General features: G+C 40.3%; 1 protein-coding gene across 3 annotated transcripts in view; it reads right to left on the bottom strand.

The window, feature by feature from the left end:
- HABP4 (hyaluronan binding protein 4) overlaps positions 1 to 19468 on the bottom strand; it is a 45029-nt gene that overhangs the window by 14373 nt on the left and 11188 nt on the right. For 2 of the 3 annotated variants that reach the window (XM_010587477.3, XM_003407426.4), the window contains exons 3-5: positions 16974 to 17135; positions 16706 to 16774; positions 12693 to 12776 (exon numbers count right to left, since the gene is read on the bottom strand). In XM_010587477.3, coding sequence (XP_010585779.2) covers positions 12693 to 12776; positions 16706 to 16774; positions 16974 to 17135 — 315 coding nt within the window. The remainder of the gene's footprint in view (positions 1 to 12692; positions 12777 to 16705; positions 16775 to 16973; positions 17136 to 19468) is intronic. The other variant, XM_023544678.2, reaches the window with a different exon arrangement.

Below are 19468 nucleotides of genomic sequence, written 5' to 3' on the forward strand. Positions count from 1 at the left end.
GGTCACTATGAGTCAGAATTGATTCCACAGCAATGGGTTTGGATTTTTTTTTTTTAATTACATACTTTTTTTTAGTAAGTGGCAGAGCTTGGATTTGAACCCAGCACTCTATCTCCAGAGTCCATGCTCTGAACCACTAAACACACTGCCTCTTGGCATCTGAAGGATAAGTAAGAAGAAAAGAGGCTAAGGCCAGTGGGCTTGGGGGAGAGGTACAGAAAAACAAGGAACAGCACTTACAAAGTTCTACAGAGATATGGGGGAAAGGGTAGCAGGAAGGTGTGTTTGTGAACATGAAATAAGGGTCACCAGAGAAAGGACAGGAGTAGGAGTGGTCAAAACTTGAGAGCGGAAGCAGGGCCGGACCACATAGGCTAGGACAAGGAGTTTACTGACAAGTAAGGCCACTGGGGGAGGGGGGGTGTCTAAGTAAGGTGTGGGCATGACAATCAGATTGCCAGTGTGAAAACCACTTTGGTCTGGAAAACGGACTGGAAGAAGGTTCAAAAGCAGCTACAGCAGTAGCTCAGATGACAGCAGCCTAGACCATTGTGAGTAGAGACAGTGGACAATTGTTGCTGTTGTTGTTAGGTGCGATCGAGTTGGTTCTGACTCATAGTGACTCCACGTACACCAGAATGAAACACAGCCCGGTCCTGCGCCATCCTCACAATCGTTGTTATGCCTGAGCCCCTTTGCAGCCACTGTGTCAATCCATCTTGTTAAGAGTCTTCCTATTTTTTGCTGGCCCTCTACTTTATCAAGCATGATGTCCTTCTCCAGGGACTAATAGTCTCACCATTCTTGCTTCCAAAGTGTATTCTGACTTCTTCCAAGACAGATTTGTTCGTTCTTTTGGCAGTCCATGGTATATTCAATATTCTTTGCCAACACCACAATTCAAAGCCATCAATTTTTCTTCTGTCTTCCTTCTTCATGGTCCAGCTTTTGCATGCATATAAGACAATTAAAAACACCATGGCTTGGGTCAGGCACACCTTAGTCTTCAAGGTGACATCTTTACTTTTCAACACTTTAAAGAGGTCTTTTGCAGCAGATTTGCCCAATGCAATGCATCTTTTGATTTCTTGACTGCTGCTTCCATGGGTATTGACTGTGGATCCAAGATGAAATCTTTGACAACTTCAATATTTTCTCCATTTATCATGATGTTGCTTATGCTTGTGAGGATTTTTGTTTTCTTTACATTGAGCTGCAATCCATACTAAAGGCTGTGGTCTTTGATCTTCATCAGTGTTTCAAGTTTTCTTCACTTTCAGCAACAAAGGTTGTGTCATGTGGATAACGCAGGTTGTTAATGAGTCTTCCTCCAATCCTGATATCCTGTTCTTCTTCATATAGTCCAGCTTCTCGGATTATTTGCTCAGCATACAGACTGAATAAGTATGGTGAAAGGATACAACCGTGACACACACCTTTCCTGACTTTAAGCTACACTGTTAAAGTTCAGTTCAAATGACTGCCTCTTGATCTATGTACAGGTTCCTCATAAGCACAATTAAGTGTTCTGGAATTCCCATTCTTCACAATGGTATACATAATTTATTATGATTCACACAGTTGAATGCCTTTGCATAGTCAATAAAACACAAATAAACATCTTTCTGGCATTCTGTGCTTCCAGCCAGGATCCATCTGACATCAGCAATGATATCCCTGGTTCCACATCCTCTTCTGAAGCTGGCTTGAATTTCTGGCAGTTCCCTGTCGATATACTGCTGCAGCCGGTCTTGAATGATCTTCAACAAAATTTCACTTGCGTATGATATTAATGATATTTTTCAATAATTTCCACATTCAGTTGGATCACCTTTCTTGGGAACAGGCATAAATATGGATCTCTTCCAGTCGGTTGGCCAGGCAGCTGTCTCCCAAATTTCTTGTCATAGACCAGTAAGCACTTCCAGGACCGCATCCATTTGTTAAAACATCTCAAATGGTACTCCATCGATTCCTGGAGCCTTGATTTTCACCAGTGCCTTTGGTGCAGCTTGGACTTCTTTCTTCAGTACCATCAGTTCCTGATCATATGCTACCTCCTGAAATGACTGAATGTCAACCATTTCTTTTTGGTATAATGACTGTGTATTCCTTCCATCTTCTTTTGATGGTTCCTGTGTTGTTTAATATTTTCCCTATAGAATCCTTCAACAATATTGCAACTTGAGGCTTGAATTTTTTCTTCAGCTCTTTCAGCTTAAGAAATGCTGAGTATGTTCTTCCCTCTTGGTTTTCTACCTCCAGGTCTTTGCACATGTCATTACGATACTTTACTTCATAAGAAAAAACCAAAATGGATGTCAGAAGAGACTCTGAAACTTGAACGTTCAGTAGCTAAAGTGAGACGAAGAAATCATGACGTAAAAGAGCTGAACAGAAAATTTCAAAGGGCAGCTCGAGAAGACAAAATAAAATACTATAAGTAAGTGGACAATTAGGAGTTACAAATTACCAGGGGTTGGTCAAGGACTGGAGTGAGGGGGGAAAGTTTCAAGAATGGCTCCTGGGTCTCTGCTTTGTGCAGCTGGATGGATAGCGATGCTTTTCCATAGGATGGAAACCCCTGCCAAAGACCAGAGGCTGTAGGAAAGTTCAGTAGCTCTGGCCCCTGACGTGTACAGCAGGAGGTGCATGAGGATGACCCAGGCCAGGGGGCCAGTAGGCAGAGCTGGATGAACAGGCCTGGGGCCTATGGGGAAAGTTGGAGCCAGGTGTATATTCCAGAGTCAGTGTATAAATGACAATGTAAGGCACAGGGGTGCGTGAGATGCCTGTAAAGAGAATAAAGAGTAGGAGAAGAGAGCCAAAGGCAGAGCCCTGAACAACTTGACACTTTGAAAGGCCAGGAAAATACAAGGATGAGCCTGCAAAGGATACTGGAAAAGAGGAGCCAAGAGGCAGGAAGAAAATCCAGAGAGCTAAGTGATCACAGAAACTCAGGGGAGAGTGTGTTCATGAAGAACTCAATAGAGTCATACACTTCTGAGCCAGAGTGAAGCGCCCATTAGATCTATACATGTGACCACTGCTTCAGGAGGCAATGAGGATGAGAACCAGGCCCTGAGTGAAGCAGGAGGAAATGAAGGAGAAGCATACACAGCTCTGGAACATGCTGGAAGAGACAGAGTAGCTAAAGGAGAATGTGGGGTCAAGAGAAAATTTAAAACAGGAGAGTTAAGCATGCATGAGCAGAGTAGCGAGGAAGGAGCTGAATATACCAAAGAAGAGAGGAGCTGACAGTGTAAGGTTTCTACGAAGCCAGAGGCAACAGGATGCGGCACATGAAGAGGTGTGGAGAGAGATGGCTCCTGTCTCATCATGAGGGAAGGAGGCTAGGAGGCCTGTGGGCATAGATGCATCTGTACCTCTGGGAGTAGGAAGATGATGAAGCTCCCATGTGAGGGTCCTAATTTCTCTGTGACATAGGAGGCAAAGTTGTACCTTGAAAATGAAGGGCTGGGTGGTACAGAGGGCTCATTTCAGAATACTGCTCATCAACCATTTACAGAATTCACAGACCAGTGGAATAGGATTGAGGGTCCAGAAACAAATTCACACATCAGCTGGGGCCCTGGTGGTGCAGTGGTTAAGTGCTACGGCTGCTAACCAAAAGGTCGGCAGTTCGAATCTATCCCCTGCTCCTTGGAAACCCTATGGACAGTTCTACTCTGTCCTATAGGGTCACTGTGACTCGAAGGCAATGAGTTTTATGGTCAAGAGATTTTTGACAAGGATGCTAAATCCATTCAATAGGGAAAGAAAAGTCTCTCTAATAAATGGTGCTGGAAAAATTAGATTTCCACATGCAGAAAAATGAAACAGGATCCATGCCTCACATCATACACAAAAAAATATTCGAAGTGGATTAAGGACATAAATGAGTAAAATAAAATCATAAAATTCTTAGAAGAAAAAGCAGGGGCAATGCTGTCAAGCCTAGCCTTTAATAACGGATTATCTAACATGATAACAAAAGCACAAACAACAAAAGGAAATAAATGGGACCTCATAAAAATTTAAAATTTTTGGTCATCAAAAGACTTTACAAAAAAGTGGAAAGACAAGCCACTGACTGAGAATATCTTTGGAAACCATATATCTGATAAGAATCTAACAACCAAAATATATATAAAACTTTGACAACAACAAAGAGACAATCATAAAACTGGCAAAGGACTTGAATAGACATTTCACCAATGAGGACGTTCAAATGATGACCAAACATTTGAAAAATGCTCAGCATCATTAGTCATCACAGAAATGCAAATCAAAACCAAAATGAGACACATTTTCACCCCGACTAGGATGGCTAAAACATGCTCAGCAACATTAGCCATCAGAAAAATACAATCAAAACCACAATGAGATACATCTTCACTACCAGTAGGATGGCTAAGATTAAAAAAAAAACAGAAAACAATAAATGTTAGCGAGAATGTGGTAAAATAGGAATCCTTACCCATTGCTGGTGGGAATGCAAAATGGCACAGCTGTTGTGGAACACAATGTGGCGGTTCCTCAAAAAACTGAAAACAGAATTATCACACGTCCCAGCAGTTCCATTCCCAGGTATATATACCCAAAAGACTTGAAAGCAAAAACTCAAAAAGAGATGTGTACACCAATGTTCACTGCTGCACTATTCACAATAGCCAAAAGGTGGAAGCAACCTCAATGCTCATCAACGAATGAATGAATAAACAAAACATGGAACATACATACTATGGAATGCTATACTACTCAGCCAGTAAGAAGAATAAGTCTTGACACATGCCATGATATGGATGGAGCTGGAAGGCATTATGCTGAGTGCAATCAGTCAATCAAAAAAGGACAAATACTGTAATGACCTTGCTTATATAAAAAGACAAGGGGCAAATGTATAGGGACTAACCTTTATTAGTGGTTACCAGGGATGGAAGAGAGGGGGAATGGGGGCTAATAGTGATGGAAATATCGCATTTGATCAAGAGTAGGGCTGCACGCCAATTATTGTAATTGCTGTTAATAAGTTACACACCTGTAAAAAGTTGAATTGGCAAAAGTTGTACGATATATATATACACACATACATATATACAACAAACAAAAAAAAAGAACAGCTGCTGAGGCTGCTTATGTACAATGTACAACCAAAACCCTCCCGAGATTTGGTTCCTTGGTTTGGAGGTTTATGGTCGTGGTTTCACCAGACATCCCAGTTAACCGGCCTGATAACGTGCTTCTGTTTTACCTACTAGTTCACTGCATAGTACCTGGGGTCTGAAAACTTACAAGCGGCCATTCAAGGCACAATACTTGGTCTCCTTTCTCCTGGAATAACAGAGGAAGAAGGACCACCAGGAATAGGAGGGTGATATGCTAAATGCCCCCCCCCCGCAACAGCTACTTCTTTTGTGACGAGAGGCGAAGAACTGGATGGTGCCTGGCTACCATTATTACTAAACATTTTGATTAAAGATTCCATAGAAGAATCCTGATCAAAAAGGGGAAAATAAACAATAGCATTCCAGATTCTCATAGACTCCAGACTCCCTGAAGCCATGAAAGTTGGATGAACCCCTGAAACTCCTGCCCTGAGATAATCTTTAAATCTTAAACCAAAAGGATCCCCTGAAGTCTTCTTAAAATCAAACAATAGTTTAGCTTAACTAGTAAAAAATGTCTGCCTTGAGCATTATGCTCTTTTAAGAACTATTTATATGGGATCAAATTGACAACAGCAACTCAAAAGGTTAGGGGGCAGTAAATTTATGTTAATGGAGGAAGAACAATATAGAAAAGGAGGGTGAGAGTGGTTGTACAACTCGAAGAATATAATCAATGTCGCTAAATGGTACATGTAGAAACTGCTGAACTGGTGTATGTTTTGTTATGTATATTCTCAACAACAACAAAATAAATTCTAAAAAAATTTTTACAGGGCTCAGCCTGCCCTGGGTGAGACTTGCAGTGCTCAGCTTATGGGTATAGGAAGAAAGAAGGCGGGAAGTTAGGTGTTAGGCAGTAGGTAGGTTTTGCCAATCAGGTATAAGCAACAGCCCACGGGGCAAGGTTTAAGGACTTGTCAAGGGGCTAGAGATGGACTAGGGATAGAAGCTATCTGAAGAAAGGAGAGGGAGGAGGGCATGTGAGACCATAAAGAGGACAAGAGCCTAGACGTCCTAAACAGAGTGAGACTGTGATAGTGTAGGGAGTCAAACAAGCTGCTGGATGGAACAGAGGTTGTGGGCAGAGAGCAGAATACTTGGATTTAACCCACTAATTAGTCATTAATTAAATTATTTTCAATTAATTATTAGTTGAATTATTAGTTGTTAATACATTAGGACCACTGCCCATCGGTCAGTTTGTTGTATGATGGTGGCTTGAGTGTTGATGGGATGCTGGAAGGTATGCCACCAGTATTTCAAACACCAGCAGGGTCATTCTTGGTGGACAGATTTCAGCAGAGTTTCCAGACTAAGACAGACTAGGAAGAAGGACCTGGGAGTCTCTACTTCTGAAAAAGCTGGCCACTGAGACCTTACAAATAGCAGCAGAACATTGTCTGATATATTGCCAGAAGATGAGCCCCTCAGGTTGGAAGGCACTCAAAATATGATTGGGGAAGAGCTACCTCCTCAAAGCAGAGTCAACCTTAATGATGGGGATGGAGTCTAGCTTTCAGACTTTCATTTGCTGATGTGGCACAACTCAAAATGAAAAGAAACAGCTGCAAACATCCAATAATAATAGGAATGTGGAATGTATGAAGTATGAATCCAGGAAAACTGGAAGTCGTCAAAAATGAAATGGAATGGATGACAAACTCCCTAAGGGACCAAATTACTGGGCTGAGGGCTGTGGGAACCATGGTCTTGGGGAATATCTAGCTCAACTGCCATAACATAGTTCATAAAGAAAATGTTCTACATTCTACTTTGGTGAGTAGCGTCTGGGGTCTTAAAAGCTTGTGAGTGGGCCATCGAAGATACTTCACTGGTCTCATCCCATTTGGAGCAAGGGAGAATGAAGAAAACCAAAGACACAAGGGAAAGATTAGTCCAAATGACTGATGGACCACAAGTACTACAGCCTCCACCAGACTGAGTACAGAACAACCAATGGTGCCCTGCTACCAGCTGCTCTGACAGGGATCAAAATAGTGGGTCCTGGATAGAGTTGGAGAAAAATGTGGAGCAAAAGTCTAACTCACACACACACACACAAAAAAGACCAGAATTATTGGTTTGAGGCTGGAGAAACCCCGAGAGTATGAAGTCACTCTTGAGGTTCACCCTTCATCCAAAGATTAGACAGGCCCATAAAACAAAACAAGACTAAATGAGCACACCAGCCCAGGGGCAAGGACTAGGAGGCAGGAGGAGACAGGAAAGCTAGTAATAGGGAACCTGAGGTGAGGAAGGAGAGAGTGTTGACATGTCCTGGGGTTGGTAACCAATGTCACAAAATAGTATTAATTGTTTAATGAAAAGCTAGTTTGTTCTGTAAACCTTCATCTAAAGTACAATAAAAAAAATAAAATAAAACCTATAAAGAGAAGTGTTCATCAAGAGTTAATTTATCATCTTTTCCTCCTTTAAACTTAGCATGTAGAAAATTTATAAGAGCATTTATTCATTTAAGAAAGTAGTGAGGTAAGAAGGGAGAGAAATAGAAATATTTACTAGTATAGTAAAAAAAAAAAATTTTTTTTTCTTTGTAGTAGGATGGGAAAAATGGGAGTAGGGACTTCACTTAAACTTGCTTTAAAAATGAATCCTTAGTGATTAAAATGCACCCCATGGCCAACTTTAAGTGATATGGACAGCTTACAAGTAAAACGCATAATATGGCTAACATACAAGTAAAAAGAAATCATCAACAACAAAAAAATGAAATGGAATGCATAAAGATTGATATCCTATGAATGGATAATTAAGTTATGGTATATTCACACAATGGAATACTATGCATCGATAAAGAACAATGATGAATCCTTGAAACATGTCGTAACATGGAGGAATCTGGAAGGCATTATGCTGAGTGAAATTAGTTGCAAAAAGACAAATACTGAATGAGACCACTATTACAGGAACTCAAGAAATAGTTTAAGCAGAGAAGAAAATATTCTTTGATGGTTATGAGAGTGGGGAGGGAGGGAGGAAAAGGATATTCACTAATTAGATAGTAGACAAGAACTATTTTAGGTGAAAGGAAAGACAACACACAATACAGGAGAAGTCCACACAACTGGACTAAACGAAAAGAAAAGAAGTTTCCTGAATAAACTGAACGTTCTGAAGGCCTGAGTAGCAGAGGTGAGGGTTTGGGGACCATGCTTTGAGGGGACATCTAGGTCAATTGGCATAATAAAATCTATTAAGAAAACATTCTGCATCCCACTTTGGTGAGAGGCATCTGGGATCTTAAACACTAGCAAGCAGCCATCTAAGATGCATCAATTGGTCTCAACTCACCTGGAGCAAAGGAGAGTGAAGAACAGCAAAGACACAAGGTAATTAAGAGCCCAAGAGACAGAAAGGGCCACATAAATCAGAGACTCCATCAGCCTGAGACCAGAAGAACTAGATGGTGCCGGGCTAAAAGCGATGACTGACCTGACAGGGAACACAACAGAGAATCTGTGGATGGAGCAGGAGAACAGTGGGATGCAGATCTCAAATTCTCATAAAAAGACCAGACTTAATGGTCTGACTGAGACTAGAAGAACCACAGAGGTCATGGTCCCCAGACCTTCTGTTAGCCCAAGACAGGAACCATTTCCAAAGCCAACTCTTCAGACAGGGATTGGACTGATCTATAAGTCAGACAATGATACCAATGAGGAGTGAGCTTCTTGGCTCAAGTAGACACATGAGACTATGTGGGCAGCTCCTGTCTGGAGGTGACATGAGAAGGCAGAGGGGAACAGATGCTGGCTGAATGGACATGGGAATACAGGGTGGAGAGAAGGAGTGTGCTGTCTCATTAGCAGGAGGGCAACTATGAGTATACAGCAAGGTGTATACAAATTTTTGTATGAGAGACTGACTTGATTTGTAAACTTCCGCTTAGAGCACAATAAAAAATTAAAAAAAAAAAAAAAGATTGATTTCCTAGGCATTAGTGAGCTGAAATGGACTAACACTGGCCATTTTGAATCAGCCAGTCATAGGGTCTACTATACCAGGAATGACAAATTGAAGAAGAGTGGCATTGGGTTCATCATCAAAAAGAACATTTCAAGGTCTATCTGAAGTACAACGCTGTCAGTAATAGGATAATACGCATACCCTACAAGGAAGACCAGTTAATACAACTGTTACTCAAATTTACACACCAATCATTAAGGCCAAAGATGAAGAAATTGAAGATTTTTACCAACTTCTGCAGTCTGATCAAACATGCAATCAAGATACCTTGATAATTACTGGTGATTGGAATGCGAACATTGAAAACAGGAGGATCTGTAATTGAAAAAATATGGCCTTGGTGATAAAAATAATGCCAGAGATGGCAAGATAGAGCTTTGTAAGACCAATAACTTATTGATGGCAAATACCTTTTTTACAACAACATAAACAACAACTGTACACGTGGACCTCACCAGACGGAATACATAGGAATCAGAACAGACTATATCTGTGGAAAGAGATGATGGAGAAGCTAAATAACATCAGTCAGAACAAGGCCAGGGGCCAACTGCGGAACAGACCATTAATTGCTAATATTCAAGTTAATTTGAAGCTGAAGAAATTTAAAACAAATCCATGAGAACTAAAATACGATCTTCAGTATATCCCACTTGAATTTGGAGACGATCTTGAGAACAGATTCGATGCACTGAACACTAATGACCAAAGACCACACAAGTTGTAGAATGACATCAAGGACATCATACATGAAGAACACAAAAGATCATTAAAAAGATAGGGAAAAATGAATGTCAAAAGAGACTCTGCAACTATTGAACATAGAGTAGCTAAAGTGAATGGAAGAAATGATGAAGTAAAAGAGCTGAATGGAAGATTTCAAAGGGCACCTTAAGAAGACAAAGTAAACTATTATAATGAAATGTGCAAAGACCTGGAGTTAGAAAACCAAAAGGTATGAACATGCTTGGCATTTCTGCAGCTGCAAAAACTGAAGAAAAAATTCAAGCCTTGAGTTGCAGTTGTGAAGAATTCTATGGGGAAAATATTCAATGACACAGGAAGCATCAAAAGAAGATGGAAGGAATACTCAGAGTTGCTCTACCAGAAAGAAATGGTCAATGTTCAATCATTTGTGGAGGTAGCATATGACCAGGAATAGATGGCACTGAACGAAGAAGTCCAAGCTGCCCTGAAAGCACTGGCAAAAAACAAGGCTCCAGGAATTCACAGGATACCAACTGAGATGTTTCAACAAACAGATGTAGCTCTAGAGGTACTCACTTGTCTATGTCAAGAAATTTGGAAGACAGCTACCTGGCCTACTGACTGGAAGAGATCTGTATTTATGCCTATTCCAAAGAAAGGTGATAGAACAGAACACGGAAATTATCAAACAATATCATTAATATCACATGCAAACAAAATTTTGCTGAAAATCATTCAAAAGCGGTTGCAGCAGTACATTGACAGGGAACTGCCAGAATTGCAAACTGGATTCAGAAGAGGACACAGAACAAGGGATATGATCGCTGATGTCAGATCGATCTTGGCTGACTATGCAAAGGCATTTGACTGTGTGGATTGTAACGAATTATGGATAACACTGCAAAGAATGGGAATTCCAGAACACCTCACTGTGCTCAGGAGGAACCTATACGTAGAGCAAGAGGCAGTCATTCTAACAGAACAAGGGGATATACTGTGTGGTATAAAATCAGGAAAGGCGTGTGTCAGGGTTGTATCTTTTCACCATACTTATTCAATCTGTATACTGAGCAAATAATCTGAGAAGCTGGACTGTATGAAGAAGAATGGGGCATCAGGATTGGAGGAAGACTCATTAACAACCTGCATTATCCTGACGACACAACCTTGTTTGCTGAAAGTGAAGAGGACTTGAAGCACTTACTGATGAAGATCAAAGACCATAGCCTTCAATATGAATTACACCTCAACATAAAAGAAAACAAAAATCCTCACAACTGGACCAATAAGCAACATTGTGATAAATAGAGAAAATACTGAAGTTGTCAAGGATTTTATTTTACCTGGATCTATAATCAATGCCTATGGAAGAAGCAGTCAAGAAATCAAAGGATGTATTGCATTGGGGAAAACTGCTGCAAAAGACCTCTTTAGAGCGTTGAAAAGCAAAGATGTCACTTCAAGGACTAAGGTATGCCTGGCCCAAGCCATGATATTTTCAATAGCCTCATATCCATGGGAAAGCTAGACAATGAATAAGAAGACCAAAGAGGAATTGATGCCTTTGAATTATGGTGTTGGTGAAGAATATTGAATATGCCATGGACTACCAGAAGAATGAACAAATCTGTTTTAGAAGAAGTACAGCCTAAATGCTCCTTAGAAGCAAGCATGGCAAGACTTCATCTTAAGTACTCTGGACCTGTTATCAGGAGGGGCAAGTCCCTGGAAAAGCACATCACACTTAGTACAGTAGAGGGTCAGCAAAAAAGAGGGAGATCCTGGACAAGATGTATTGACACTGTGACTGCAACAATGGGCTCAAACACAGCAAAGATTGTCAGGATGGTGCAGGACTGGGCAGTGTTTCACTCTATTGTACGCAGAATAGCCATGAGCTGGAAACAACTTGATCGCACCTGACAACAATACATTTGGAAGACCATATATGAAATGACAAAACCAAAAAAAAAAATACATAAATAAGGTGCCATTGGCCGATTCCGACTCATGGTGACCCTATGCGTGTCAGAGTAGAAAAACTCCATAGGGCTTTCAATGACTGATTTTTTGGAAGTAGATTGCCAGGCCTTTTCTCCAAGGTGCCTCTAGGTGGCCTCGAACAAATAACCCTTTTGTTAGAGTCCGAGTTTTTAACCATTTGTGCCACCCAGGGACTTCTGTGATATGACAAACGGCTTATTAGACTTTTACTCTATGAACCATTCCTAAGAATACTTAAGAAAAAGACCACGCCAGGCCACAACCAATGACTGCCCTGACAGGCAGCACAACAGAAAACCCCTGAGGGGGCAGGAGAACAGTGGGATACAGACCCCAAATTCTCATAAAACGACCAGAATTAATGGTCTGACTGAGGCTAGAAGAATCCTTGTGGTCATGGTCCCCAAACCTTATGTTGGCCCAGGACAGGAACCATTCCCAAAGACAACTCATCAGACATGGATTGGACTGGACAATGGGTTGGAGAGAGATGCTGATGAGGAGTGAGCTATTTGCATCAGGTGGCCACTTGAGATTGTGTTGGCATCTGCTGTCTAGTGGGGAGATGGGAGGGTAGAGAGGGTTAGAAACTGGCAAAACAGTCACGAACGGAGTGACTGGAATGAGGGAGTGGGTTGACTCGTTAGGGGGAGAGTAACTGGGAGTATGTAGTAAGGTGCATATAAGTTTATATGTGAGAGACTGACTTGATTTGTAAACTTTCACTTAAAGCACAATAAAAATTATTGGAAGGGAGGGAGGGAGGAAGGAAGGAAGAAAAAGACCAACAACTGAGCAGGAAAAGTGAATGAAAGGTCCTACTTGGTCGGAGACTCCCCTTCCTGGCTGCCTTGGGGCTCCTCTGCTGCTGTGGTCTCCTCCATCGGTGCCGTCTGCTCCACATCACTGAAAACAGCAAGAACTTTCCAGTCAGACAAATATGTTCACATCAATGTCTTCTTGTATTTATTTAATACAGAAAAAAAACCCACATTTTAATTTCATTTTTAAGTAAATATCTTTCAAGAAACTATATACTCCATACACGTACCCTCATCAAAATGAAAATGAGAAAAATGCTCTAAATTGCTTCACCATATATAAATTCCTCAAACTGTGAAAAGTAGTTTGAGAAACTGAAGCTTCCATGAATGGTCTAAAATTAAGAACGGATTGTAAATGGCCAGAAAAATTATTCAAAACCGTAATTATCCTAGGGAATTCCAAATTTAAAAGAAGCCATAAAAATTCCCATAAGACAAGTGTTCAATGACATTATAGTGTGCCACATCGAACTTTTAGAAAACGGTAAGAAAACAGAAACAGATTCTACAAAAATGGGTATGAATACAAACAAGCTGGTGATGACTATTTCGGAAAACGAAGCTCTCGAATACAAACAAGCTGGTGATGACTATTTCGGACAACCAAGGCTCTGAAACAGGCACTGACTTATGGGCCATCGTGTCTAAATACACAATCGACGGGTTAAAAATCACAACACAATGAAGAATCGTTTGAATTTTAATGTACATGATCTTAATTTTTCCTCTTCATGTCAACATTAATACTATCAGATCATTACTTTTAAAAAAAAAAAGTTCCAGCAAAGAAATTTCATTTTTAATAAGGTGCTAAAATTAGTCGATATAAATATATCCATTAGAAACAGTTCACAGTCTACAGACATTTTCCAAGTTCAGGAAAAGGCTTCAGTGAAAGTTTTAAAAGTAAGTTAATTTTTAAAATCTAAACATAGATTGAACTGCAATAACTGACTTTTTTACATGTAAATAATTTATGTACATTCTCAACTCAAAGGTACTGTAATCAACATTTTTAAAAACTCAGTTTTTCAACATCAAATACAAATAACTTCTACTGAAAAAAAAAAACATGAAATGCACTCAGTGCTCAGAGGAGCGCCCCTGCTGTCTACCCAGTGGTCACTCCCGTCACAAACGGGCCGGCATCCACACATCAGCCTGACCTCAGTGGGGGCCCTGGATTTTTTTTTAGCACTCAGTACCCCCCCAAATCTAGCAGCAGTTCTGAATTATTCCAACTTTCCCTTTACTCCCTGGCTGCGTTAATAAACCAAGGGGGTAAAATAATGTAGGTTTACAGACAGTTCATAGCCTTCGGCAATTAATCACAAAAGGGTTATGGATATCCAGGGAAAGAAAAGGAGAAGTAATACAAAACAAAAAGCCTGTAAAACCAGCATTTCTCACATCTGACGATCCATTTGGAAAGAAAAAAAATCACAGATCTCTTCCCTCTACTGCCCTAAATTATTTTATCAATAAACATAAAGCTAATGTGATCCAGTGGCTGCAACAATGGGCTCAAACATAAAAATGATTGTGAGAATGGCACAGGACCGGGCACCTAACCACAGCAACAATGTGTTTATGCCTCTTACAGAACAATTAAGTTTCAAAATTAGCAACATTGATATACTTTGGCAGATGGTGTTATTTTGTAGACAGTAAATCTCAATGTTGGAGTTATGAAAAGATGCCCCCAGGCCCTTGCCTATATTTTGACTTCTAATATGCTAAGGCAAAGAATGCCTGTCTGCACAAGTGTGTTCCATAAAACGACATTAAACACGCCAAGCCTTTGCTTCCTGCTTCTGATTTAATCAGACTTCACACTTAACCAAATCTCTGACAGCAAACAGGTTTTAATCAAATGTTGCCTAATTAACGGTGTAAAACTGTCTTGCTCTTCACAGTAAAAACTGAAAGGCAGCATTATTGAAAAGGTTATCCATGATTGTCTATTCCAATTGGTGACAGGAAAATAATCTGATGTTATACTTTATTAATTACCACAGATGGAAAAAATTTCATTTTCAGTACAGACATTCGCTGTCAAACTGTTGGAAAAAAAACGGTAATATTGGAAATGGCTCAGTCACACCACTGTGAAAGCATCTTGTCCATATATCCAGTTATCACTGCCAATGTGTTCAAGTAGGAATACAAGCAAAACCCTACAGCAAAACTCTCACTCACACAGATAAATGCCCTGTGACAGCATTTGGCCCTCACTAGGCATGAACACGTCACTTAATGTGTTAGGTTCACCTGGGTTTTTTCCCGTGAGTCCAAAGCGGCACTACATTATTTTCATGACCATAAATCCTAATCTCCACTCATTAAAAAAAAAAATGGAAATCTTATTCTAAAAAAATATTTCAAATACAAATTGTTAGCACCAAGAGTTTTGACTTTATAACTCACAAAACAGCTTAAAATGTGTGCAATGGGGTGAGAGTCATTTTCATATTGGGACATGACACCCCACCAGGAACACCTTCCAAGTTCAACACTAGCCCCTTAGACTAAGGAACCACATGGAGACAAAATGATCTCAGATATAAATGCAAACTGAAATGAGGCGGTAGTATTAGGTAAGGTAGTAAATCACATGATCTAGAAGGTGCTGGCACTACTTATTTTATATTAACAAAGTAAAATAACTCAAGATTTGTAATATCGTCTTGTGGAACTCCAGACAAAGAAATACCCAAGTTTCTCTTCCTTTCAAGGACCAGACAGGTGTGCGAAGGTAGTAAATCTGATATTACATTTGACATTATTTTGTAGATTCATTTTTCAGGAAAACAATTTAAGAAAAATGTTTTATGTAAAAAGCTTACATTCCTTTCACCACAGCCAGAAGATGGAAACAACTTAAATGTCCACTAATAGATGACTGGATAAACAAAATGTGGTCCATTTTTATCACTATTACTCAGCCACAAAGAGAAATGAAGTCCTGGTACATGCTATGACATGGATGAACCTTGGAAACATTATGCTAACTGAGTCTGTCAGTCACAAAAGGACAAGTATTGTATGATCCCATGTACACGAAATATCTAGAAGAGGCAAATGTACAGAGACCAAAGATCACTAGTGATTACCAGGGGTGGGCGGGAAGGAGAAAGAAGGACCTATTGCCCAGGGGGCACCGAGCTTCTGTTAAGGGTGGCAGAGAAATATGGAAATGGATAGTGGTGATGGTTGCACAAGATGAAAGTAATTAATGTCACTGAGTTGCACACGCGAAATGTTGAAATGGCAATTTTTTTTGTTTTATGTATATATATATATACACACATATATATATAGACACATATATATGTACTCAGCACAATTTAAGAACAAACAAACTTACATTGTTCAAAAGAGGAAAAGTAGAAATGGGTCCTGTAAGCCCTCACACTCTGGGCAGCCATCATTCCCCCAGCAGGGCCCCTGCAGCGCTTCCTACCTACGCCTCTGCAGGTGCCAGAAAGACATCGTTCCCACAGCTGTGAAATGACAGGGTACAAAGAAGACCTACCAGAACTCACAAAACTGACCAGATCTTAGGTACCCAGAAGCCTCAAGAAGAATGTCAAATTGGAAGCACAGGTAAAACCTGACCCTAAGCTTCAACCTGCAAATGAATTTATAAAATGAAGACGCAATGTCAAGGGCTGACAAGAACTATAGGTTACAGAAACATAAAGTACATATCCACCAAGTACAACACCAGGAATTTCAAAGGCATTCCCGGGCAGCACCATGTACATGGGACACCAGCAGATACGTGGTCACCTGTCACAGATTTGTTTGGTTAAAATAAGACAAAATCAGAATTTTAAAAGCAATTTAAAATCTAATTGCAACACACAAAACTGTTTGAAAAAGTTACCTCACTAAACAAAGCCATCTCCTTAAGCACAACACCAAGGTCATCATTTTAAAGACAAGCAAAAAAGATCCAGGGTGTCCCCTTGGTTGCAGGCTCACAGAGGGCTCATCTTTGCACCATACCTGGTATCTTTACCGGATGTCCAGCTGCGAACTCCAGAGCCACCCGTGTTGTCTTCAGTTCTGACAGCTCTAGAGAAAGAAAGAGTATCCTTTAAACTGGAAATGGGTCTCCCACCAGCCTCCAAATCAGACAAAGTTGTCCCAGGATCAGAGTCCCACAGCAATAACAGCAGTAATATAAAGTCAAGTACACGTCAAAGCATGTTATAGATTCACACCATGTATTACTAAAATCTTTAAATGAAAATGGCATCGCAAAGAGACTCACATTTTATCATTCCCACCATATCTGTCAAATTCACGTCTCCCTCTCTGGTCAAAACCATCGAAAGCTCTGTACATGGGACCACCTCTCCCTCTGCTTCGCATCCCCCCTCTTGGGCCACCTCGTCCTCTCAGGGGTCGGTCTCGATCAAACCTGTCAACTGGTCTAAGGAGAGAGAGGCAGAATAAAAAGCAGTGAATTGAAGTAAAGATCTAAGGCTTTTTTTGAGAAAGAAATTCTCGCAGGACATTATGGTAATAGCATACTGGTAGCTTGAATAAGAAATTAACAGCTAATCTCTACTGAGCACATACTGTACTCGGCATTGTCCTGAGCACTTCATAAACATCAATAATCATCAATCATCACTTTAGCAAAAAATCATAATAGTTGTATAATATAAAACTATTGCTCCCATTTTACAGATGAGGACACTTGCTCAAGGTCACACAGCTGCTAGGAGGTAGAGTTGGCACAGGAGAAGCAGGTTCTGGCTGGGCCTTGTTACTAAGCCCAGTGGGGCATCCCTTTCTCTCTAGCTCTTTTTCCCTCATTTACGAAATGAGGAGGTTAGATAAAGAAATTCTAAGGTTCATTCCAGTTCAAATATTACAATCTTTAAGTTAAATTTGGAGTGTTTTATATATTAAGAAACATGGTTAAATTTCAAATCATCCTATCTCCCAATCTCTCTCTCACACATACCCACAGACACACACCCAGTGATGACATTTGGGACTGAAGATCAATCTGTTGGGTCTGACTTCTACCCCAATTACTCCCCATGAACTTTCAGGGACAGATGACAACCTTTTTGTATTAAAAAACCACCTCTTGTCTTTATGTCATTTGAGCTCTCTGCAGCATCTGACGCTGCTGACTGCTAGTTTTCCTCTGACCTTTCTACTTCTCTTTCACTGCTGTCCTTAAAAAAGTTTTCTTGGAATAGAGAATACCTAAACATGGCACAAAATTCAGCTACCCAATTCCCCTTCTCAGAGGCAGTCATTTACAGATTCTCTAAAGGGAAAAATTATGTCCCTTGCCTTTTTTTCCTTTGCATTGTGGTGAAAATATACACACCAAAACATTCACAACTACTTCCACATTTACAATTCAAAGACACTGACGACATTTTTCATGTTGTGCCACCTATCGCTATTCTTTGCCCAGAGCGTCTTGTCTTTTTCATATAACGATGTGTCCTGGCGCTCTAGACACAGAGCTGCCTCCTTCATTCTTTCTGGTGCCTGTTTGTCCTTAAACCTGTCAGCACTCCCAACTTCTCGTTCCACTGTACACATCCTCCTCATTTCTGTGCTAATGATGCTTGTTCCTGTGTCTCTCACCTAGATCTCTCTGATTCCAGGCTACAAAGCCAGTGACTACCTGGACATCTCCACCTGGACACCCAGGCCTTACAAGTACATGACCATCACCGACCCCATTCCTCCCCCAATGGTCCCTATTCAGAGAACGGCACACAGCACAACACATCACCAAAGCCAAGACCTTGAGCCTCATCTCCCTCCTCTCTCTCCTTCCCCTGCCAATCTAACCACTAGGTCAGGGCACGTGCCCACTCACCTCTCTGTACACCCACTGCCTTGTTTCTGTCACTGAACCTCTTTGTGTGGTCATTCCTCATCCCCATCAGACTCTAAGCTCCTGTGGGAAGGGCCCTGTCTTTTTCATCATTATAACCCTAGTTTAATAAGATAAATTTGTCAGGCCTTTTAAAGACATTTAAAGCAATAACAAATTATTTAATAGAGATCCTGGCACCAGGAAATCTAGTGACATTAATGGCTTAAAAATCAGAGCTAGAGGTATATCCCATCCTACTTTTATGGCCAAAAATATTACATTAAAGTCTACTACAGTGTATGATAGTGGGTAAAAAGGGATAAAACTCACAATTCTCCTTCTTTAAAAAGATGAAAAAATACAGAAGTATTGACCATTAACTTCATGCCAGTGCCTTGTAAGAAACATAATCCTAAATACTCAGTTGCCTTTTCTGTCCCTTACCTCCCTGCGTCAAAACCAAGTTTTTAAATAGAGATTTTTATAAGAACTGATTCTAAATTACACTAAATATCTAAAGCAGAGTTCTAAAATGACAAAAGAAAAGTAACTGTGAATTCTTAACAAGAACTTGGACAGGGCCATAAAAGGAACAAGGTCTACCTAAAAAGTCAGAGGAAATGAAGGGCAAAAACCTCCATGACAAATGATGCCAGCAGTTAAAACAGAGCCTAAATTCACATGAAGTCCAGATCAAATACTGACAAAATACCAAATTCACTAAAAAGTACAATAGTCATTGAAAAAAACCAGCTATTACCATCCCTGTTCTGGTGCTAACTCTCTTACCCATTTTTTATTTACTCCACACGTTCCCTCTTTCTACTCAATTAAATACATTCTCAGTTGCTTCTCTAAAACACTCTTATTATAAAATGTATCTTCTTTTTTTAAAGGCTGGGGAGGACTGA

This window comes from Loxodonta africana, chromosome 9 (genome assembly GCF_030014295.1).
Source record: "Loxodonta africana isolate mLoxAfr1 chromosome 9, mLoxAfr1.hap2, whole genome shotgun sequence".
NCBI classification, from domain to species: Eukaryota; Metazoa; Chordata; class Mammalia; order Proboscidea; family Elephantidae; genus Loxodonta; species Loxodonta africana.